This window comes from Gobio gobio (assembly GCF_949357685.1).
Source record: "Gobio gobio genome assembly, chromosome: 9".
NCBI lineage: Eukaryota > Metazoa > Chordata > Actinopteri > Cypriniformes > Gobionidae > Gobio > Gobio gobio.
In genome coordinates, this window is record NC_137115.1 from 40,472,023 (window position 1) to 40,497,046 (window position 25,024).

Genomic DNA, 25,024 nt, shown 5'->3' on the forward strand with positions numbered 1-25,024 from the left:
ATATCATTAATAAAATATATAATATATTTTTTCAATTTAAGTAAAGAATATTTGTAATAAAACAATACTTTATTAAAAATAGATTCATATTATTTATACACTTTTACAGGATTTATTAATATTTTGAGTTTTATATTTTAGTTAACATTTTATTAATTTTGTGCATGCCATTTTTATTTGTTTTTTATATTTCTATTTAGCTTTAATTTATTTTTTAATTTAAGTTAATCGTTTTAGCACTTATTTTAAAACTTGAACATTTTGAAACTTATTTTTCATTTTGTTACAAAGGCAACATTTCTATTTATTTCAGGTTTTTTTTTAAAAAAAAAATCTAATATTAATACTTTATTTTATTGCTTTTTCTCAATTAACAAAAACTATTTTTTTTATAATTTTTGTTAACAAAATTGATAGGATAGGAAATATGCTGGATAAGGAATGTCCAAAAGGTCCAATACTGCATCAATGTTTCAGACTCACTTTCCAAAGAGTGCTTTGATTCCTTTAGACTTTTTCTTGCCCTCCGGGGAAATGGGGAGAGTGTGTGTGCTGTCACTGTCAGCTGACCTCTGTGGCATGCCTGCCAGATCCAGATGGTCAGTGCCGTCCCTCTCCGTCTCAGCTGTGCAAACAAACACATACACAAGACCTGGTGTCACCACAGCACAACACATTACCCACAATGCCATGGTAAGTCAAGCATCAAATAAACTGAGGATTATGGGAAGGAAGAAAAAAAAAAGGGCAGTTGTTCAGTTGGAGACCAGAACAGTAAAAATGTCATGAATAACAGGAAGCCCAAAAATTACAGTGTGTTCCTTGAACTACTGGAATCAGCATCATGGGGCAAGATTGCAGATGACTTCTCGTCTGGACTGAAGAACAACTGGATTGGGTTTATTTTAGTAGTGGAACCATGGAAAAAAGTCACATGCTGACATGCAAGTTAACACAATGAAAGTAATAACATCTCTGTAGTTGAATGGCACCAAATGCAGCCTGAACATACATTCTTACGGTAGTCTAGATGTGAAGGGCACATATAGAGCTGTGAGAATGTGGTCAGAATATTTGAGTGCTGGGTAATGTGGTCACAAAATAACATGCGATGAGGACAGAACCTCCATATTCTTCATCTCGAAGGGCTCACGTTGGTTACCACGAGCTCAATGATTAAATACATCTATTTAGACCGTATTTTCACAAGACGACTTAAACAAAAAAAGGTCATTACCTCATTTAATACCATCTCCTGCTACGAAGTAAAGAAATGAAAATAAACCAACTTTGGCCCTAAATGTTTTACTTTCAGAAAGACAGCCTTTTTAAATATAGCTTGAATTAAGCTAAAATGTGGTCACTTCTACAATATATGTTAGGCGGTTTTCAAAATCAATAAAATACTTTGTGTTCATATAGCAACTAAAAAATTTTATTCTTCAAGGACCCTTGAGTCTCAAGTATGACTTTAAATTTGTTTAAAGGGGGCCTATTATGCTTTTTTTAGTATGTGATGTTGCTGTTTGAGCATGAAAAGTGTCTGCAAAGTTACAAAGCACAAAATCCAAAGAGCTGTTTCTGAACTCCCTGAAACGCCTCCATTGTAGTCTGGAGTTTTCTTCCAGGAACATACATGCGACGTCACAATATTCCTCATTTAAATAATTCCCGCCCAAGGCATACACAAAGAGGGGGCAACAATATAAAATGTGAGAATTAATGTGTTTTTTTTAACATTCAAGCATTAAAACCTAGTAGACCACAAAAGCAAAATCAAGACTTTGTAAAAGGGCATAATATGACCTCTTTAATAGCAGAAGCAGTGAGTATGTTTGATATGGTACAACATGGTCAGAGAGCCAATAGATTATGTTTGGAAAGAAATGCATTGCGTTGAAGGATTTTTCCTTGAAAGGAAAGAAAGAAATAAAAACACACCCAAATTCTGCTTTGTCTTTCTCCAGAGAGGCCATACAGCAGGTCTGGCCCATAAATGAGTGTCTGTACTACTACTAAAACAGATGCATGCACATAGTACCAGGCATTTGTTTGGTCTAAAAGTCTAAAGTTTTTATGTCCAAACATTTTTCTCTACTGTACGTACAAACAGAGCAGACAGTTTTTCCAAAGTTATAGGAGCTTTTTTGATCACAGTGAAACTTTAGAAGACCAGGGGCATATTTATCTAGAAGTAAGATAGTCTCACCCAAATTAGGGGCACTTGCAGTCCTCTTTCCTCCCTTAAGCTTGAAGAATCCCCGTCCAAAGGAAGATCTCATTTTCCTGGTACCGAAGCTGTCATCCTCAGCAGTCCGAGAAGAGCTTGTGGATTTGGGTGGTAGAGTTGTAATCTTGTTGAACTCATCAAAAGCACTGATCTAAAAGAGCAGAAAGAAAACATTTCAGAAACCTCAAATAACTTCATGAATGTAATATAAAAAAATGCATTCTATTAATATAATGTATTGTAATATAATATAATATAATAAATATAATATAATTAATACAACTGTATTACCTCTGCCGACCTCTGATCTACTGCTAATGGCCTCTCAAATTAGGAAATTGCACAAAATAAACTTACTTTAAATCCTCACAATTACACTGCAAGTATTTAATATATTGCCTATCCCTAATAAAAACAAATGTTTTTAAAAAATAATAATTTTTTATAATCTTTTCTCAAGTTAAGTCTTGAGTAAGCTAAATTCACCTTTTCACTGGCTTTTCCATCAAGGTTGTCCTGGCTTCCTGATTTTGTGACCACTGATGTTCTAAAACATAAAAAAAAACACCGTTACCATCACTATTTCCAACATACAAATGTTCATAAGTGACATCATCTAGGTATCAAACCACCCTGTTTAGGTGTCAGACACACACTTTGTTTCACAATAATAGTGGCATTTCAGGTTACCCAAAAACTGGCATTTCAAAATGCTGTTTCTGTAACCAAACTCCACCAGACGCACATACTCACTCTGGACTCTCATGTAATGGGCTCTCCTGTGATTGTGTTGGCTCCTGACACTCTTTATCACTACAAAGGACAAACACACAAGCATTGGGATGCAGAGATGGTGACAAAGCATGATGGGAAAGCAGTGAGGTGTATAGACAGACATACACTGATGTGCTAAAAGTGAGAAAGTGACACTATAAAACGATGGGAAAGTATGAAGAAGGTGGCATAGTCATGAACTCTGATATAGATAAAAGACAAAAGGCATTTTAAAGACTAGAAAGGACGGAAAGAGGATGCTATCATAAATACACAAGAAAGGAATAGCTTCGGAGGTGCAACATGGAGAATGGGATGCTTAGCTAGTATGCTGTAACATAGATGGGATGCTTCGGGATGTAAACCTACAGCCACAGCTATGATATGAAAGAATGTTTGCTTGTCCAGAGTTTGTCAGATGATGAGCCTACATGAAAAAACAACCTCAGCAGACACAAGGTGTGTTTTAATGTACTGATCTGAGAATGTACCTTGATGAATACATGTGTTCCAGGACTGAATCGCTGTCTGCTCTGTCTGGGGATGATACTGTGAACGAAGGCACTTGGAGTGTACTGACGAATGTAGCCGCCTACAAATGAAGAGAATATGCAAAGGTAAATTCACAACAGATCACAACGGAGTCCACCTCAAACAACCTTTTAAGCATAAAAATACAATATTTTATTTAAAAATACAATTTAATATATTTTTATTAAGGATTTTTTGTTTTGCATTTTGACATTTTTATGACAAAGTACATTTTCCCATGATTATCTATTCAGATTTTTGTCTCCATAGTGTTTCTCATTACTGTAATACAATAAAAAAACATTTCTGTAAAATTGTTTCTATTTGTACATCAGCGTGTACACCATTTAAATAATGCATATATTTTTGTATTAAAGGAAGTGTTGTAATTGTTTTATTATTAAACTATTTAAATAATTATTGTTTATTGAAATAAAGCTGAAATAAAATATAAATATTAGATACAAAATAATAACAAATAAAGTAATAAAAACAAACAAACTAATACAATTACTCAAATAAATTGAAAATTAAAAACTCAAAATATAAAAATAAACGGCAAATCAATATTAATATGGTAAATATTATAGTAGTATATAAATAACACTGATTACAGGAATGTCAAATTTCATTAACATCAGTATTGGGAGTCCTTGGTTCAAAAAGTTTGAGAAATCCTACAGCATACGTCACATTCCAATGATCCATCACCCCAGAACAATAATATTTGAAGACATTCGGTCACTCCATGACAAGTGACTTTCTGAAACCCGGATCGTCAGTGACTGTATCAGCCACAGGTTGACATGGTACGTGTACTGCAAGTGTTCAATTGTGGTTTTAGCCTAAAAAAAAAACACCATCAACACTACTTTGCTGAATTGTCAATCAGCCTGTGTTGCTCTAAATTAAGAATATTAATAGGTTGCAATCATAGACTGTAAAAAATATGGACGACGCGACTTCATTCGCTTCCGCTGAAGTAATTGAAGCCTCCGGAGGTCCGAATATGGTGCTGATATCTTGCGCAGATTTGGGACCGAGTCTGCGCAGTAGTGATCTCGGGATCGGAATCTGCGCAGTAGAAGTAGAGGCGCGATATCAAAAGCCCGCCCACACTCTCACAGAAGCAGAACAATTCATTATGTTGGTGTGAAATAAACAGTTATGTAGAGATTAAAGCTCCAATCTCCTCCCAAAAATCCAGAAAAAAGTCTGTTAGTGCCTCGGTGACAACTTCACTCAGAGAAACCGTCAATCTCAGCTATCAATCATGACGTCACACCCCCCGTTTTTATAACATCAAATAACTAACTAAAACTAAACTTATTTAAAAACGAACACTTGAAATTAAATCAGCGTGATAAAAACTGCCAACAATGACTGAAACCAACTTTGGGAAAAAAATATTTGAAGTGTAATTTAATTATTTAGTTTGTCTCGTGTCCATTGGAAAACACGGAAGGGCGGGGGTTATGACCGATACTGGGACCAACCACCTGGGGGCAATCGAGGCGCAGAGGCTTCAGTTTCTGAGAGGAGTGCTACAGGCTTGGTTGCAATGCAGTGATTTCATATTAGGCACGGCAAAACAAAATATAGTTCTTTAACAAGGATGCAGACTCACCAACAAAAGTTAATAGTATAACCTTGATTGAAACATATGAATTTTATTTGTCTGAAATGTTTTTTTTTACCTCATTTTGACCCCTCACAGAAACGTCCTCTGTGTAAGCGAGCAGAGACTTCTCCGTGTCCATGGAAACGGAAAGCGCGGTGGACATGGAGAGGGAGCTGTCGCTATTGCTCTCATCACTGTCTCCGTCTTTGACCTTATCTGATGAGAAAGACAGGAGAGGAGGGAGATTAGATCATTAGCTAGGAAACACACCACACAGCACCATAAGAGCAAATACAGCCTGTCACTTAACAACAGCATGTTATGGGATTTAATTAATTGGGTGAATCTCTAGAAAACATATCAAGGTCACATTCATTACATAGTATTATATAATAAAGTAATAATACTAGTAATAATTAATACAAGTATATATTATAAGTGTTTAAATATATACTTATAATATACTTGTATAATAAAAGTATATTATACAAGTCTTTCTATAAGGATTGTATTTTGTATTTTGCATTTTGACATTATTTTATGATAATCAAGTACATTTTCCCCTCATATTATGATTTATCTCCTGTAAAGGAAAGTTTCCATGGTGTTTCTCTTTACTGTAATACAGTAAAAATATATTTATTTTTGTATTTATACATCAGCATGTACGCCTTTCACAATATATAAATAATTTATTTAAATTATGCATTTTTTGTATTACATGTAGTGTTGTCATTGTTCACTAAAACTATTAATTACTATTTTATTACTATTTTATTTAATATGAAAAAAATAAAAAGCGTAAATAGAACAAAATATAAATATTCAATGAAAAACTTCAGACAAAAAAAATCTGAAAAAATGTGATTAAGTTGAAGTTGAAGAACTAAATTACTGAAACTAAAACTGAAATAAAGGCTAAATAGAAATGTTTAAAAACAAAACCAAAAAAAATTAAGGGGGAAAAAAACTCAATATATTAAATGATTTAGTATTAATAAAGACTATAATAGAATATAAATACTACTAGAATAACACAGTGGTACATGCACATTCACATCCCTTTGGAATTGTTTTTATTAAAAAGTTAAAATGTAAAATAAATCACCTTTTCTCCCCTGAGCAGACATGACCATCTCTTGCACTTTCTTGTAACGCATGAGTGACTGTCGCAACTCTTCAATCTTGCGATCCTACACAAAGCATCATTATCAGCATTAAATGTTAAGATCCTTTATTTATTTTCAAAAGCAATGGAAAAGGAAACTTATGACCTAAAACTACCTTCTCCTCATTTGCAGCCATCAATGACTCCATTGCTTTCTTCATCCTCTGTACTTCCATATCTGCAAAACACAGGCTTAGTAAACTAAAGTCCATTTCATAACACTAAAGGGCAAAGAAACATTAGGCATCAGGCCTGACATTTAGCATCACATAAGCTGTAGACAGACACATTGAGCTGAAATACAACAGTGACCTTCTGTGACAAATATGAGAAATGTACACAACAGAAGCGAGGAGGAGCTTGTTGGGATTAAACGTGAGTGTATACAGCCACAGATAAGAGTGGACGTCCAGCCTGTGAGGTCATGAGGAGTGTGAACAAGGGTTACGGGCAACTGCTGATAATGGAGGGAAGAGAGGAAGTGAGGTGAAGAAACTAGCTTTGGGGAAGAGGTGGTGTTACAGTAGGAGGTGACAAGCAAGAAACAAACAGACAATCATGTAAATGTGACATGCCAGATGGTGACCACAATCTGACTCTTGTCAGGGCTACAACATAAGAAAGGATTGTTATTTATTACTCATTTCCTGTGCCTAAAGTAAATTTTTAAGCTATACATATTTTTTACCAGCCATGAAACTTAATAATCCGTCTTTACTGTATAAATTAAACAGATTAATCCTTATTAAAGTTAAAAAAGTTAATCAGACAAGAGCAGTGAGTGATTTTCTCTTTGTCTTTTGTTGTTTAAATTAACGACACAGACAGCATCAGGATTATTAGGATGCTGTCACTTTAAGACCTGCACGAATCCAGTACACTGATACTGTGCACAAGCGTTTTCTTTCTAAATTATTTAAGACATAACCGACTATGTTTACTAGGATACTTTGTGTGAATTTGTCCTTTCAAGACGTGAAAGAGAGCTCAATTCAGTATGTGTGCACTGTCTGAGACAGACAGCTTCGGATGTTGAGGCGCAGAATATTTACCACAGTGCGCGAGTAGTGAATTGAGTTCCCTTTCGCGTCTTCTTGCAATTAAATATTTAAATTGACACGGATTAAACTTTTTTTTGCCGATGCGTCAACTGTTCCGAGCTTCGTTCATGTTCTCACAACACTGCATTGTTAGACTTCATAAAAATGTTACCGGCCAACTGGCGATTGACACCATTTTATATACTCATCAACATTTTTATTCACATTTGGTGCTTGACGAGGTTTAATTTAGGACCCTTCCCTATACCTAATAACTGGTATTTTTAAATCCATTAACTTCTTGTAAGACTATAATTTGCACTGCAATGTCATGGAAAAGCAAGCTTCATGAGTACCATGCCCAAACATGCAGGCACAGGAAGTAGAGGACTAAGGGGACAAAAATAGTACAAAGATTAAAAATGAAAAAGGATGTATGTGTAGAAGGTAGACATGGAGCCCCCTTACGTTTCTCTTTGAGCCTCTTTTTTAATGTTTCCTCAGTATGGAAAACTGTTTAAGACAGAGTAATGGTATTAAATGTATTCTGTTATTGAAGGTATTGGACCAATAAAGTGCTATACATAAAATGTTGAATAAAAAAAAGAAAGACAAATCTAAACAATAAATAAATAAATAGACAAATAAAAGAAAATGTCAAGCAATATCAAAAGCTAAAATCCAAGGGACAAAAACTAAAAAAAAATAATAATAATAATAATAAAACAATTAAAAGAAAATAAAAAAGTACAATTTAAGAAAGTAAAAAAAGGGACAATTAATAAATACAATAACAACTGATTAAGTTGATCAACTCTATTTTTATTTTAAATTAGTCAGTACAGCATCACAGATATAGCATAATGACAAGACAAAACTAGGCCCCTGAAGGGCATGCTGGGACAGGCAACACTGTGATTACTTTACATGACCCACCTCTCTCTGTGCCGTCTAGGCCTGCAGGCGTTGGGGATCTGGACCCCGTCTCATCCTGCAGCCTCCTCAGATCACCATCTCTGCCATCAACCTGCCTTCTCAATGTAACCAGCTCCTCCTGCACATTAAAACACACAGATCTCACAACGCTGAATCCAAAGCCTGGACCACCAACAAAGTTAACAGGTTAAAAGCCCAGCAATACCAAACCATGCAGTTACTAATTACTATAAGAGAGTTCAGTACACAGTACACATGCAAAATGAGAGTGCTGTTTGATGTATAAATAAACTGTTATAAAGATGGTAAACCGATATAATAATAATTATAATATAAACAAATATTATCATCATTATTAATATTAATAATTATATTTACATAATAATATTTATTATAAATAATAATAATAATTAGTGCTGTCAAGACTAGCGCGTTAACGCATGAGATCTTAAATAGGTCACAGCCGCCTAATAAACCAGTTGCTCTGATGGCTGTCATTAATGTAAATCAAAAAACAAAGGTAACAGAGGAGTTAATCAATATTCAATGTATTATTTATACAGAGCAGACTGTATGATAACTTTTCAATTTCTGTATATTTCCTACCTGTTAGGAAGGCCAAAGATAAATATGACATTTATTATAATGGGTTTATCTGAAGATTGTTTTAAGTTCACTTAAATTAAAAGTGGTTATTTTTTAAAGCCTAATAAATGTTGAAATTGATATAGATTTCAGTTATACTGTAATGTTGAATGTCCATAATTAATGTTTAAAAAGAATGCATTTCATCAGTAGCTGTTCTCTTTCATAGGTTCACTCGACGCTGCGTCACTTTATGATGTAATGGGAACGCCCTCTGGGTGTGCCAATTGTCTGAAGCCCTTATAGAATCACACCAATTCATTGGCTGATGGCGCGGGCGGCGCCCCGACACCGCCACATTATACTGGCGCACGCACCATCTGCTCCTCAGATTTCTCTGCCTTTACGAAGCGGCCATTTCATGCCCTTCGGTTTCGGTTTTTCTGGCCCAAATATCTTGGATTTCATTCGACTTTTATCCCCAGCACTTCAGCAACTGCGGAAAGTGGAACATTGTTCTCCTTGCGGTGAAGTGCCATGGATTTTCGTCGTTGCCCGCCCCCATGCACTCGCTTCATCGCGAATGACGACCCCCACAGTAAGTGCGTCAAATGTTTGGGGTTTTCACACGCGCGAGGCGGTTCAGGGGTTTTAAAAATTTAAATTTTGTGATAACCTCCTTCTCAAAACCCTCCGCTCGAGGCTCGCGGTTTTTGAGAGGGAGTCATCCGTTTTTCCCCGTCGCGCTCCCGAGGCCGTGCAGGCCTCTCTTGGATCCGCGACCTGGGGTTCGGATGTAGAGCTCGAGGATGTGGAGTGCGCGCGACTCCGCCCGTCTATTTTTCGCACGACTACTTGTGTCCCAGCCCGGAGGCACGCGACGCGGTTTCCTTCGGACTGGATGATGTCGTGTTCACTGCAGCGTCCGACTCTGAGGATTTCGGGCCTGCCTTTAATGACGACGCTCTCCCGCCTAGCGGCCAGGAAGCGCGGCGTTCAGCGGCATATGCGGAGCTCGTCGACGTGCTGTCACGTGCTACGGAGAAGCTCGCTATCGAGTGGCCGGACGAACCCCGTGAAGCTCAATCCTCTCGGCTTGACGAGAGATTTCTGAGTGGCCCTAATTCCAGGCCAACGCGGAGGAAGCTGCCTTTCTTCAGCGATCTGCACAGCGAGATATCCAGATCCTGGAAGCAGCCGTTCTCAGCCCGCCTGACTAACGCGGCAGCCGCTGACTTCACCAACCTCGTTGGTTCTGTGGAGCAGGGCTATTCCGCCATTCCTGCGGTTGAGGATACACTGGCCACTCATCTCGCTCCATCTTCAGTTCCCTCGTGGAAGTCCCGCCCCCTTCTTCCCACTAAACCGTGTAGGACCACTTCCGCCCTTATCGGAAAATCCTAAATCCAAAAAACTGCGGCTGGTCAGGCTGGCATGGCCCTTCATACCATGGCCATCCTTCAGGCCTATCAGGCGGACGTGCTTTAGGAGATGGTCGAGGGCGCCGGTTTGACACCGGAAGCAGTCAAGGAACTGCGCAAAGCCACGGATTTGGTTTTACAGAAGCAGTCAAGAAACTGCGCAAAGCCACGGATTTGGCTTTACGAGCCACGAAGCACACAGCTCGCGCCATAGGACGTTCAATGGCTGGCACGGTGGCGGCAGAGCGCCACCTGTGGCTCAACCTCACGGAAATCTGTGATAAGGAAAAGGTTTACCTACTGGATGCTCCGGTTTCACAGTCTGGTTTGTTTGGGGAGGCGGTCAACACGGTGGTTGAGAAGTTTAGAGCCGCTAAATCTCAGTCTGCCGCTTTTAAGCAGTTCATGCCTAGGAGAGCGAGGGACTCTCCTAACCCCTCCCCCTCTCAGTCCAGAGAACGCCCTTCTCACAGAAGGGAGTTTACCAATAGGAGGAGAGACCAGGGTCATCCCCCACCCACCAAGATCTGGGGGGCTCGTGGTCGCCCGTTTCCCAGCCAACGTCCTCACAGGCGCATTGACCCAAAGCGGCCCAGCAAACCTTCTGCTCCGGCCACTTCGAGTCGCTCCTGACCCTCCGCTCAGAAAAAGGAGAGCTTCAGCTCACGTCCGAGGCTGGGTCAGACCGCGCAAGCGCAAGCCCGCCTCTCACCAGCTCTCCTTATCCAGCTCTGTTACTTTCGCCGCCCAGCGCGCTTCGAAATACAGAACTGGCCCGACCCACGCCTTTTCCGGCGCTGAAGGAAAGAGACGCTTCCTCTCAAGCGCTTTTTAGAGGGGCTCTTCTGGAGGATATTTGTGTAGCGGCAGGTTGTTTCTCCCCGCACACTTTTGTGAGGTTCTATAGCTTGGATCTCGACATGGCTTCGGGTTTGCATGTTCTATCTGCTTAACCTGGCCATGCAGGTTATCTGGTATTCTTTGAGCCAGATATGGCAGCGCTTTAGCTTGGCGTGTGTGGTATATCGTTCCCATTACGTCATAAAGTGATGCAGCGTCGAGTGAACCTATGAAAGAGAACGTCTCAGGTTACTTGCGTAACCTATGTTCTCTGAGTAGGGAACGAGACGCTGCGTCCGCTGCCAAGCTCCTCGTGCTGCTGACAGGCCTTCCTTTCCGGCAGAGAACATAATTTACGCAAGTAACCTGAGACGTTTTTGTACCAGTGGCTATGTTTACATGCACAACTTTTGTTTCAATCGGCCTGAATTCATTCTGATTGATGAATCTGAATCTAGTGTTTACATACAAAGTGATGGGGTTGATGTGTGCGTTTATATGTCACAAGCTTTAAATCGGAATTGATTATTTGACATGCGCACTGCACAAATATGCAAAGTTTTCTGCCGTTTGCGCATAATAACTATTCTCCTACATTGGTTCTTTATTTATTTTAAACAGCAGACTTAATATTTATCAATTTCTATCCATTATTATCCACCCAAAATCAGTTGTCTGTGGATGAGAATCTGAAACAAGGGCTGATGGGATATGGTCCTGCTCCACTTCACAGACACTGAGAGTGAAAGGAGAATTTTAGAATGACAGGACAATTTATTCAACAAGAAGAACAGCTCGTTCCGCATGTCGTACGTCATTATTTTTATTTATTAGTCTATTTCTGTCATTGCACATGCACAGTCCTTTCAGTTTTAGTTTTCAAATCCGATCAAGTGTTTACATGCCCTCTCGATCGGATTAGAAAAGGAATAAACCAACCCTTTCAATCCAATCGAAATTTAATTCGGATCAAGTTCAATCGGATTGATTAAGGTGTTTACAGGAGGGCTTTACAGTCCGATTGAGCTGTCAATCTGATTACAAATGGATTATTTGGTTGCAAGTAAACGTAGCCAATGATACTGGCCTTCATTAATAAAAAATATGCCATTACAATAAATATAAAATAAAAAATACTGTTTTTAAGTTGGAGAGTAACTGAAATTATTACAATATAAAAGTATTAAAAATGTGCAATTAATTAGTTAATTTTTTTAATCGATTGACAGCATTAATAATAATATTTTTTATAATTGAGACATATTACTGACAAAGTTACTGATAAAACCAGACAAAATATAAAAATTTGAAAACACAAGATTCATCCATTGCTCTGACACTAAAACTTTTGTTAATTGGCCAAGCATGCAGGGTTATTGGATTATCTTGTATCACAAAATAGCAGTGTTAACTTAATTATATATATCAGTCTACTACTAATCCAGTTCACATTCAAGAACTTCATTCAAGGGTTCAAAGCAGTGCAAGGTGGGAGAGAAGAACACACACAGACACACACACAAAAAAACTAGAGTAGCACATTTACACAAACCTCACAGAGCTTTTTGAAGCGTGTGGCTTAACAGTATGCTACAGTAGGAAGTAGCGACATAAATAGCTTCTCCTGCATTATAAAGCAATCTGAAATGTAGCCCTCTCAGCTTAAACATCACGTAGAGCCTCACACTAAAGCATACTTGTGGTTAATTAAACATGCTGAGATCTTATACTGGAGCCACTGCTTAGAGACGAGGGCAGATTTAATGAGCAGCTTTCAAATGATGATGACAACTTTGTCTGTACCCTTTAAATGGTGTAAAATGGAGGGCTATGGAGCTACTATAGAGCTCTCAGTCAAGCGGAGATGATTAAAAGTGTAATTCTGTAATGATTTGAGAGAATACACTCAACAGTGGCTCTAGAATGTATTTGGACTCTAAAGCAACACTGAATGTCATTGTATAGTTAATAAAATATCAAGTGTGGCCACTGTATGAGTAAATGCTTAAACTTAAAACGGCTTCAATAAAAGTGCCTAAAAGCAAAGTTACAGTGCAAAAATAACTAAATAAAAGGTCTTTGGATCACAACCACAAGCAGTAACCACCCTGAGGTATGCCGACCTTAAGTTCCTGGATTTTTTGTTCCTTCCTCTGTTTCTCATACTGCATCTGGCCCATTTTGAGTTTCAGGCTAGAGAGTTTGGCCATTAGCGACTAGCGGCAGAGAGGTTAGCCAAGGAGGAAAAGGAAAATAAACACTTAAAAGATAACAAGAATAGTGACAGGTTATGCAAGAGAGACAAGAGCAGAAAAGAAAACCCTATACAAGCCTAAAGACGTAAACAAGTATTGTTTTAACTAGTAAGAAACTAGTGTTGACACTCACCTTGGTGGATTTCAATTTCTTTTCATACTGTAACCGTTCACTCTCCATCTCAGAAATGCGATATCTCAGTTCATTAATCTCCAAAATCAAACCCTAAAAAGAAAGAAAAAAGTCTTTAAAATGCAAACAATCTCCATTATTAATTATTAAACTATTCATATGAATTTAATAATGTGAAATTTACTGTTAAATGAATGAATAATAGGTTTAAGTTAAACTATATTGACTGCATATATGTATGCTGTTGACTACCACCAAAATAAAATAACTATTTACACACTTTCACACAGTTTCACAAACGGAGGGACGTTAATGCTCAGAACCTAATAATATTAATAGCTCTCTTCTAAATGCATACAGATTATCAAAGCCATATTCCTATTCGTGAAGCTTCAAAGATAAGCCTTTTCTCATGTTTGAAATGGTTTGTTTAGCAAACAGACTAAGTATTCAATCTTTAGAAATGCTTTACGAGCAAAAAACAAGAATCTAGTGACAAGCTTCCATTCAGCACTCAGGCCTTTCAGGGCCAAGCTCTTTGTCAGGATGTCTAGCATTCAGCCGTGGATTTATGATTCAATAAACAACAGAACAGCCTCCAGTTGTAAACACTCAGTGAATGTTCCAAAAAAAAAAAAAAAAAAGATACATTCACCTTGAGCAGTGACCCGGAAGCCTCAGAATTAATAAAAAAAAAATCTGAATACTTAAAAGTACAGGTATAAATTTAGGGATCAGTCAGATATTTTTGAAGAAATTAATGCTTTTACTCAGCAAGTATGCATTAAATTGAATGAAAATAGAATAAATGTTCCCTGAGCATCAAATCAGCATATTAGAATTAATTCTGAAGGATAATGTGAAAATTCAGCTTTGCCATCATAGAAATAAAATTACATTTCAAAAGGAAGACAGTTATTTTCAATTGTAATAACATTTAACAATATTAATATTTTTCATCAAATTAATGCAGTCTTCTTGAGCATAGGACACTTTCAAAAACATTTAACAATAGTATACATTAAATAATTCAGACAACAGCAGTTCTGGTAATTCTTCAAAAATCTAAAATGTCATATTAGTCTCAGTCTTAACAGGACAAAAATAGGATATTTTGGCAAACAAACTGGAGTCTTGCTGAGACAGTAAATTATGTGGCAGCGAAATGACACAGGAAACAGCAGAAATAATTTATATCTTTGAAAAATGTGTTTATCGTCCTAGACCAAACACACTTGCTGATTGCACAGTTTGAATAATAAATAATTTGTACCTCTGTTCTAGAATATTCAAGGAATAATGGATAACACAATCACAAAAAAAACTGGACTGAAGGGGAAAGTATGTCAACAAGGAGAGAAAACTGACTTTGTGTATGAGGACTTATACACACAGAGGTGCAGAGACTGGTTGATGGTAAACTTTCAAAAACCTTTTGTTTTTCTTCGTTGTTGCATGTCGTCCGACTCAAAAATTATTGTGAATTTTGATAACAGCCCTTCTTAAAGTCCCCTTTACACCTAGTCAAGTAGTGTTGCAAAGTTCCAGAATTTTTGGAAAGTTTTTTTTGGACCTTTTCTGAAACTTTCTGGAAAAGTACAGGAAATGTTTTAGTCCCTTTGCAACCCTAGTCTCAAGCACCTAGACTTTTAAAAAACAAAAAGTTTAGTTGAGTTTGCAGCTTAGTCGGGCCAAGAAACGCCCACTTTGACATGAAGTGTATTTGTGACCGACATATAAAGCAGCCAACTATAGTCTGTTGTTTTGTTTTAGCAGTTTAGGGGCAGGTTTATCTGAAATAGTTGAAAAACCATTCCAAAGGATGGATCCCAACACCCTCTTGCTGAGGACCATTCCTACTCCTGTACATCCACAGAGACCTAGTCCATAGTGGTAATGACTACTTTCTAGAGAGAAAAGTGGCCACCCAAAACAATTTTGGAGAGGAAATGATATCTGGTAAAGGGTGTTTTTGCAGTTGCCATTTTGCCCAGACAGCAAACAAAGCAGAGAACAGTTAAAAGCCCAACATTCCAGTCCACTGGAACAGACCTCTGTACTCCGGAACATGACGTGATTGGTAGATGTCCGAGCACTAACAGAGTACATTGTTGAATGAAAGTCTTTCTGCTTCAGGCTTGTACTGAAACAAAAGGTTGGCTATACTGCAAAATCACGATTCTAAACAAACATTCATGTCATCTTTCCAGCAAACTGCAATATGTTAAATCGATCAAAACAAAAGGGCACTGTGCACCAACGACAGAATGACAAATTAACCAATGATTAGCATTACAATTAAAGCACAGCCATTGACATTTTCAAACAAAGACATCATTACACACTTATTTCTCTCATCCATGTATGCATGTTTCTTACCTCACTATCTCCAAATCTGTCATCAAAATCATGTCTCTGTTTCTCCATGGCTGTTAACTTCAGTTTTAAGTTGGAAACCTCTGCCATTAGCTCCAGCTTCTGAGTCTCAAGGGCTGATCGGCACAAGAGTTCCTATGACCAAGAGTTCAAAAATGAACATACTGGAGCATGAGCTTAGAACATTTATTTTATGGGCTTTTTGCCTGTAACTGGACAGTATAGTAAAGTAGTAAATAAACTATAGGCTGAAAATAAGTTTCCCCATAGGGCTCTGTGATATGGCCCAAAAAATTATCACAATAAAAATTTTCAAATCAGTCGATATCGAACTATCACAATAAATGTCAAATCCTTATTTCTTTCAAGTTTAAAGGCAGATTTTTGCTCCTAAATGAAAGTTGTAGAAACCAGACTGTTAATGGGGGTTTTAAACTTTATTGTCAGAACATGACAAACACTTCATATTTTTGAATTTCTTAAAAAAAAATTCAGTCATTTGAGGTGTTTTTCAGGTTTGTGTTGCCTGACTTTGATGCACATATCTTTGGCACTGTTTAGTATTAATAATATTAAATGTTTTGTCTCTTAGAAATGTACATTTGACAGTAGCTTGAGTTGATAGCAGTAGTAGCTTGAGTTAGGATGTTCATTAACAAAAACATTAATATCTGTAAAAATTGTAACGACCTCATTTTTATGACCGTTTGAGTTTTATTAAAATTAACCATAGGTCTTCCATAGTTGCATAAATTTAGATCATCAACCACAGTTAAAAACCACACATATTGCACCTAACTACCATGGTAAAATGTATTTGTATTAAAAATGTATCTGGTATTTGTATGAAAAACAGTAGCCTAAATACATTTAGTAAAAATGCACAAACGCTATAGCTTAAATCACAAAAAAATACTGTAATTATATTCCATTACTCATTTAATACATTTATTGCATGTCTACATTAATAATATAATAAAATTCAATATGAATATCCCACATTTCTGCCACAATACCATGGTGCAGTTAGTGTTATTGCAGTAAATCCATGGTAAATGATGGCAATTTGTAGAGTGTAAAGCCAGATTATAGATTGTAGATTGTATCGTTGTGCACAGTGTTTTTCCTGTTTGTTAGCACAGTTTCATCTGGCTTTAAACTAGTTTAAAATCACATTTGTATTCTTCACTGAATTCAACTGCTTCTCACTGGATCTCACAGCACTGCTCAGTGGTCTCGTGAGCGAGATCAATCAGCGAGTAAAGACATCTGCAATATTAAGCTCACGCTGCATTGCTCTTTGAATTTTGAGCCAGGCAAATAAATGGTCCATGTATCATTTTATCAAGAAAAAATTATAAAAATCGCAATAATTAATCGTTATCGTTTTATTGTCTAGGCCTACTTCACCATGCAAAATTCATACAGCTAGAACCTGTCTCCAATAAACAAGGAATATCTTTAAACCCACCTGTTGTAACATTTCTTCAGTGGCATTTAGTTTCTCACGGTGTTCATCAAGGCACAGGTCTAGATCCCTTATCTTTTCTCCCTGCGCCTCCACTTGATCTGTCAAAACACTCACCTTCACAGAATGATGAGCAGTTAACTTAGGCCTTATCTGTCTGCTTATCTCCACAATCATTCAAAATTTGAGATCAATAAGAGTACATTTTATTAAGAAATTCATACTTTTAGTCAACAAGGATGCATCAAATTGATCAATTATATTAGAATATTAGAATTAGAAGACTGGAGTACTGACTGCTGAAAATGGAGCTTTGCTATCATAGGAATCAATTAAATGTTAAAAACATATTCAAATTTGAAACAGGTAATTAAAATTGTAATAATATTTTACAATATTATTGTATATTTAATAGTGCTGTCAAATCGATTAAATCGCATCCAAAATAAAAGTTTGTGTTTACAAATATGTGTGTGTACTGTGTATAATTATTATGTATATTTGAATACACACACATACAAATATTTGCATGTATAAACTGTATATATTTACATAATTTATATATATTATATATATATAAATATAAAAAACATTCTTAAATACATACATGCATGTGTGTGTATTTATAGATACATAATAATTATACACAATATGCAGAAGTATCACGATTAATCGTTTGACAGCCCTAATTTTTAATCAAATAAATGCAGTCTAAGTGAACCTTTCAAAAACTAAAAAAACATCAATCAACCCCAATCTTTTGAATGTGTATGAATATAAAGTTACCTGTAGCACAAGGGATTCTTTATCACTTTCAAGACGATTAAGTCTGTCCTGGTAAACATCACCGGTGATTGAAATGTGACCATTTGACTGTCGAAAAAAATATATAGAAAAATAAAAAAAAAGACTTCTGGAATCCAACATGAGATGTCTTGAAACAATTGGAGTTAACTTTAAGGTGCTTTTCAAAGTGATACTGAGTAAAACAGGGTCACTTGATATTCAAGGTTTTTATGCACCATTTATTGTGCCAACAAAATGTTAACATTGGGTGTACAAACAGAATACTCCTCGTAAACTGACTAAATATGGTATTGTGTTGACTTTCACTTGGCAGTTGTTCAATCTGTCTCAAGACACACAAGAATAATGTTTCTTGGATTTGCCGTAACTAATCTCTTAAGACGATGATAAAACTCAACTTCAGAGTCCTAATTCTGAATAGAACTAATACACAATACTATAATAGCTCAATTAATAAATTATGTCAGAATGAAAATGGTCAGCCTAGGCCTAGCAATACCAGCATGAAACAGAAAATACTTCCAATAGGCACAAACCAACACACAGCATATTTGACTATCATTGAAAATAGACTACAGACTTTTTGACTACTATAAATAAAGGACGTATAAATAACCATGTGCTTCCCTACAACATGGCAACACATAGTATGCTAGCTCATGTTCATATCTAGAGTAGTCACAGTGAATTCCAGAGTTCTGGAATGTGTCGTACGCACCAGGTGACCATGCAGCCACTCCACCAGACTGTCTGCGGTAGAATCTGGGATCTGACAACGCAAGCTCTCTCTCTCCTCAGTGTCCATGAGCTCCAGAACACCCCTCAGGTCCTCCAGTAAGTTCAGGGCTCGCAAGCTGCCCATGAAGGGCGATGTTGGGGACTGACAATCAAAGATGCCGTTGGAGTAGTCCAGAGCCTTGGAGCCTGAATGTCAACGACAAAAAAAAAAGGAAAAAAAAAAGTGGTGAATAGGGATTTTGATTTTAATGTATGACAGAGTGAACTGTTAGAGGGTTTCTACTTAAACACCAACATAGCCATATTACAAACATTAGCCGCGTTTCCATTACCCTTCAAATTGCGCAAATTGAAATTGCGAATTGTAAAAACGCCCAATGGAAACGCGTTGATTGCGCAAAAACTCCCATATATCGCAAAAAAGTTTTTACGCTCGCTTGAGGTGGTTTTTCAGGCATTTCGAAAAAGGAAATTTTCGCAACACTGCAATGGAAACAGTTTTTTCGCATTTACAGGTCACCTGGTACGGTCACGCATTGCTCTCACATAGGGCCTACATATATATTTTTTCCACTCAAGTATGTCGTAATAACAAGATCTTATGTCGTTAAAACGGCATAGGCCTATATGTTCTCCTAATAAGGAAAGTGGCGTAACTTTAAAATGACGGACCCCTGTGCAACCACAAATATCATAACTATCTATAGGCCTACTGTAATTAAGACATATATTCAAGAAATTTATTAAAAAAGAAAGACGCTGTAGTTTCAGTCTTACTCAAAGGCCGCGAAAACAGGCCAGTTATGCACGTCAATCCATTCCAGACGATCTTGGTTTGCTTCTTATTTATTAAATATACAGCCAAATAGTTGATTAAACATTGATCAAAATTAAAATACAATTTATACAAAACAAAATTAATTTTAAAGAAAGAACTTTCTAGAAAACACAATTCACAAAATCCATGTCTCCAGACATATGCGCATCTGATTATGTGGCTTACTCATGCTGCTCACTTTTCATAATAACGAAGTGGTAAAAAAAAAACTTTAAGGTACCACCCTGCAAATTCAAACATTTTGCTCGTCTCTGCATGTGGCAGGGCTGGCAGCAATGCGTCTCAATAACCTGCGTATGTAAAAGTCGATCATTCTTTACAGATGATGTTTGGACAGAAGACGAGTTCTTTATTAAACTCATAAAAAAACAATAGAATATAAAATGCCACAATTTATCATACCAACTCATATGTGCCGCTCAAATAGAAGGTGCTTTCTTGCCATCAATGCTTGCTGGGATATACATAAACCTAACAACATACGTAGCATACATTTTGGAATGACTGATTTATCACAAGAGGAAAAAAATTGTTTGTGTCGCATAACATCAGTTAATGGAAACGCTGTCATTTCGCAATATTTTTTTATCGACTTTTAGAAAATATCGCAAAAGTTTTGCGCAAATCTGTAATGGAAACGCGGCTATTGATACCATAGAGATCACATTTAATTCAGACTATATTATGTGCAAGCAAATTGGTGGAGCTACACAATATACATTAAATGAGAATAAGACGAGTGAGAATAAGGCAATACAAGAATAACAGAATCTTTTACAATAGTTAAAGGCAGGGTAGGCGATTCGTTCCAGAAACATTTGTGTTATACTGGTTGAAAGTCTCCTCACATGCTGATAGCAATCGCTAAGTTAAGTGGTCTAAATGTATGTATATATATCTCGTACAGGAAGGTGTAGGACAATAAAATGTTTGTCCAATAATTGCATTTGATTTGATGTCCTACCCGACTGTCAGCATATTGATTTCAATACCTCTGTGTACCCTGCTTGCGCAGACATGATCACACATCAGTGCATTTCATGCAATGCAGATGTCAAGTCACCGAGCACCGCAACCAAAGCATCATCCACCTTTTACAGTTCCTCCTGAACCCAAACAAGTTTATTCTGCGTTCACACCATATCGTAACCGTAATTACAAAATGGCAACCTGTGACGCTCTACTCTGAGCCGTCCTCAGACTTGGATTTATGCATTTCTCTGGCAACACTATCAACGCCCAAATGAAACTGCAGCAGTCAGGTGATGCAGGTTAGAGCTTTTTAAAGGGTACATAACACAGTTTCTGCCAATCTCATGTTAATCTCGAGTGCCTATAGAGTAGTATTGCATCCTTCATATCTCACTTGGAGTCTTTAGTTTTATCATATTTATAAAAGGCAGATAACGCTGTACCGATTCTTTCTGAAAACAGCTGAACTTGTGAAGGCGGGCAGTGGGTGGGGCTAAAGAATCACGAACACACACACACACACACACACACACACACACACACACACACACACACACACACACACACACACACACTGTGACAGCGCTGCAGACGGCTTCTGTAACCAGAACAAAGCTTGTTGATGGGCGGGCTCTTGCTCTTGCTATGGTTATTGTGTGTGCAAGCGCTCATCCAGGAGAAGTGCCCATACAAGGAATTCTGCCCTTTATGACATCATACAGGGCCATACTCGGAATTAAAAAAAAAATCTGAAACTTCACCAATCCTGAAGGAGTGTATTTGGCACAGAAATACTCTGTCATACATCCAACTCTTTTTTTTTGGCCATGTTTAACATGAGAATCAACTCTTTAAACAGTGTAAATAAGTCAGAATGCATAAAATTGCATTAGACCCCCCCCTTTAAGTTGTTTATGTTTATTATTATTGAAAGGTTATGTGCTTTGAGACATGAGGTAATTTAACACCGTCTCTCATGATGCTTTTGTTTGCTCCCTGCATGTGTTTTGGAGGCGTGGCTTTGGAGACGCTCTGAAGCGAGGATGGGATTTTATGCTTTCAAATGTAGCTATTGCTGGCCTCTCCAAAAACTGCCTACCCTTGTATAGCGTTTCTAAAATGAAAATCAATATAAAAAGACACAATTATCATGTACTGTGGGGTAAAAGATAGCATGACCTTATAATAAAGCATGCTGTGGGTGAATAACCACTCAAGTCTTGAAATCAGAACCAGGTCAGAGTAAATGTTTTAATTGCTGAAACCTCAGGAAATCATGTGATTAGACGGGCGACTCCAACTTGAAATGTCAGCCTATAATAAACCAGTGATGAATTACTTCATATGCCAAATTATTTGGTCAGCCTACTAATATCCGTCTAATCTTACTCTGTAAAGGTTTCTTGAAATAAGTCTGACATTTTTTTTGTACCATTGCAGAATATTTCCTATCTGGAAAGGATGAATACATTTACCAATGTGAAGTGAATTATTTTGTCAGATTTAAATGTGGAGGCATTTGGAAAAGATGTTTCATTTCAAATTTTGTATGGTTATTACAAATATTAAAAAGCTTTACCTGCTATGATACCATCCATTTGTTCCAAGGCGGCTGCCAACATGTCACTGGCATCAGACATCATCTTGTTCAACACTGTTAATCCTGCATAAAGGGAAAATAGCAAACCAAATATTACAGTCGACACTCTCTAATGCATTAATAGAAACCTTCTGACGGCTTAAGCACGGAGTAAGACAGAAAGTGATGTGGTGCTTGTTTGATACATAAGTGCTTGTTCTTTTGCTATTTGCTTTTGTCATTTTTACTTCAGATAGTTGCAAAGCAACATTTCTAGTTTTTCATATAATAATTTATATACTATTTTATTTCAACTTTATTTATATTTATGATTTGCAATAGTTTTAACACTGATGTGAGCACAGAAACTATTTTGCATGAAGTAGGTTTTATGGTTGAATAACAAACATATCGAATGACACAATGAGAAACTATGACATGAGACACAATGACAGAAACTATATTTCTTAACCCTTCCCGATGATGTTTGTATCTAACAGCGTATTTATCTGGACCAGGTTTCCCTTTGGTGGTTTCAGAGAGAAAAGCACATCCTTTGGGTGAAAGGTTGGCTGGTTGTCAGCTCTCTGCTGTTCCCTGGGTAACGCAGTCAAGCTCCAACCATTAGCCACAGATTTTAAAGAATAACTGAGCCATTTATTTCAATTATTGGCACAGTGCTTGTGCTGCGGCAGGGGACACTGGGTACTTTGTTGGGAGACAAGCGGGGACACATTGTTAGGCTCTTTTGGCTCGTGGCCCGAGAATACAGCGGCGGCATTCTCTCAGTTTTAATCCTCAAAACAAGGAGGTGCAGAGACACACTGTCAAGTTCTGATATCCCATCCACCAATGTTAATAAAGCTCTTTGCCGTAATGAACAAACATAAGAGGCCAAAGGTTAATATATACAGATCCAAATGTAGGAAAGTGTGCTATAAAGGCCTACTCACACCAAGAAGGATAACAAAATTTGCATCCACACCAGCGGATGATATTGTTCTTTTTATTCTAAGCACGCTGCAGGTTTGTCGTCAGCCGCTTTAAATGCTTGTGCTCTTCAAAGTAGGATGGATTCCGATTGGCTCAATGTTTTTAATCGTTCATCAGCTGGAAAAAAAAATCTGAAATCTGATCGTTTCTCTGTGACGTTATTGTTGTGCTCTGCTGTGGATTCTATTTATTTAGAACTATATCATTATAGTTGTGCTGTGGACTCTACTATTCTTATATATTAGAACGATTTTAGAACTATATCTTTATCATTATTGTTATAGTTATTGTCCTTTGTGTGAACACGCCTTAAGTGGGAGTTTTTATGCATAGTTACAAAACTGAACAAAAAGAACAAAAATTAAATCTTAAAGAGAGTTGAGAGAGTCTCACTTGTTAGTAAATAAGCTTGTCAATCCCACACAGACTGTGTGAACATAGCCATTCTGTCAAAAGAACAGAACACTTTCCTTTTTTCAAAGATGCTATGAAATCAATGAGTAAACTAATGTGCAGTGTAAAAAGTTTAGTTGTTAAAATAATTTTCTGATGTAAGACTAGTCCAAACTATTATGGAGAGTTTCAATCTGTTTCCTCAACCGTTTATGTAAATAACAAATCAAAACCTTGCGTGGAGACTCATGTTATGTCTAGAAAAGCTGTGCTATCCAAACATCACATTGGTTGCACGTTCACACAGCTAGATTTGGCAAATTTTTTCCCAGCATGTTGCTAAACAATTTTGTCTATCAACATTAATATCATTATTTTGTGTCATTTTAGTGTTGTCAAAATACTATTATAGTTTGTATTCAATATTTTTTATTATTTTTATTAATATTTCAAATTAGTTTTTTAACAAGTTAACAACATCATGTTAAAGGTCCCGTTCTTCGTGTTTTTTTGAAGCTTTGATTGTGTTTACAGTGTGCAATATAACATGTGTTCATGTTTCGCGTGTAAAAAAACACAGTATTTTTCACACAATGTACTTATCTGTGTACCGCTGTTTCCACTGTCCTAAAAACGGCTGGTGATTTCCTCTTTCTATGAAGTCCCTCCTTCAGAAATACGTAACGAGTTCTGATTGTGCAAGCGCTTACCGTGTTGTAATTCGACCGCAGCTTAGCGCACGTGCCAGCAGTTCCTGTGTTATGATTCGACAGCAGCTTAGCGCACGTTGGAAAGGTCACGCCTCTTAACGGAGAGATGTATGCGTTCAATAATCTCTACAGCGTCCCTGGGAAAGCCAAACAAAGGTGATTTGACTCCTGGATGAAAATAACAGCGTCTCGACGACATGGCGATAAACACACTCAACGCAACAGTTCCTTTTCTCCACGCGACACGTCCGCTTCTCCACGTGGGACAGCAACAAGACCGCGCCCCCTTTTTCGCGTTTCTTTGTGGGCGGAGGTTAGTCTGTTCTACTGCTCTACTGACGTAATTAAAGAAGGAAGTACCAGGATGTAGTCCAAGCCAGCCGTTCGCTGTAGGCTTTGAAAGGGAACTTCTGTTAAATAAAATATCTCGCTTGGCATTGAACTTTGAGCTTTATAATTTTACAGGTATTATTTATGCTCTAACAGCAACATTACACACTAACTAAAGTTTGAACAATGGGATCATGCGGAATGGGACCTTTAAAAGCCATTCGTCTCAACAGAAATAAAAGCATTTATGGCAGGTGAGCCGTGTAAGCCAGCAAACTAGTCTCAA

General features: G+C 37.2%; 1 protein-coding gene across 8 annotated transcripts in view; it reads right to left on the minus strand.

The window, feature by feature from the left end:
- ppfibp1b (PPFIA binding protein 1b) overlaps positions 1–25,024 on the minus strand; it is a 35,095-nt gene that overhangs the window by 5,296 nt on the left and 4,775 nt on the right. Inside the window, exons 2-18 of one of the 8 annotated variants that reach the window (XM_079825865.1) lie at positions 22,313–22,396; positions 18,904–19,109; positions 18,165–18,251; positions 17,382–17,495; positions 15,914–16,045; positions 13,535–13,627; positions 13,270–13,362; positions 8,301–8,418; positions 7,833–7,877; positions 6,441–6,502; positions 6,265–6,349; positions 5,233–5,372; positions 3,496–3,596; positions 2,984–3,043; positions 2,717–2,777; positions 2,210–2,381; positions 484–625 (exon numbers count right to left, since the gene is read on the minus strand). In XM_079825865.1, coding sequence (XP_079681991.1) covers positions 484–625; positions 2,210–2,381; positions 2,717–2,777; positions 2,984–3,043; positions 3,496–3,596; positions 5,233–5,372; positions 6,265–6,349; positions 6,441–6,502; positions 7,833–7,877; positions 8,301–8,418; positions 13,270–13,362; positions 13,535–13,627; positions 15,914–16,045; positions 17,382–17,495; positions 18,165–18,251; positions 18,904–19,109; positions 22,313–22,376 — 1,775 coding nt within the window. In that variant the 5' untranslated portion in view covers positions 22,377–22,396. The remainder of the gene's footprint in view (positions 1–483; positions 626–2,209; positions 2,382–2,716; positions 2,778–2,983; positions 3,044–3,495; positions 3,597–5,232; positions 5,373–6,264; positions 6,350–6,440; positions 6,503–7,832; positions 7,878–8,300; positions 8,419–13,269; positions 13,363–13,534; positions 13,628–15,913; positions 16,046–17,381; positions 17,496–18,164; positions 18,252–18,903; positions 19,110–22,312; positions 22,397–25,024) is intronic. The other 7 variants (XM_079825868.1, XM_079825866.1, XM_079825867.1 and 4 more) reach the window with 7 other exon arrangements.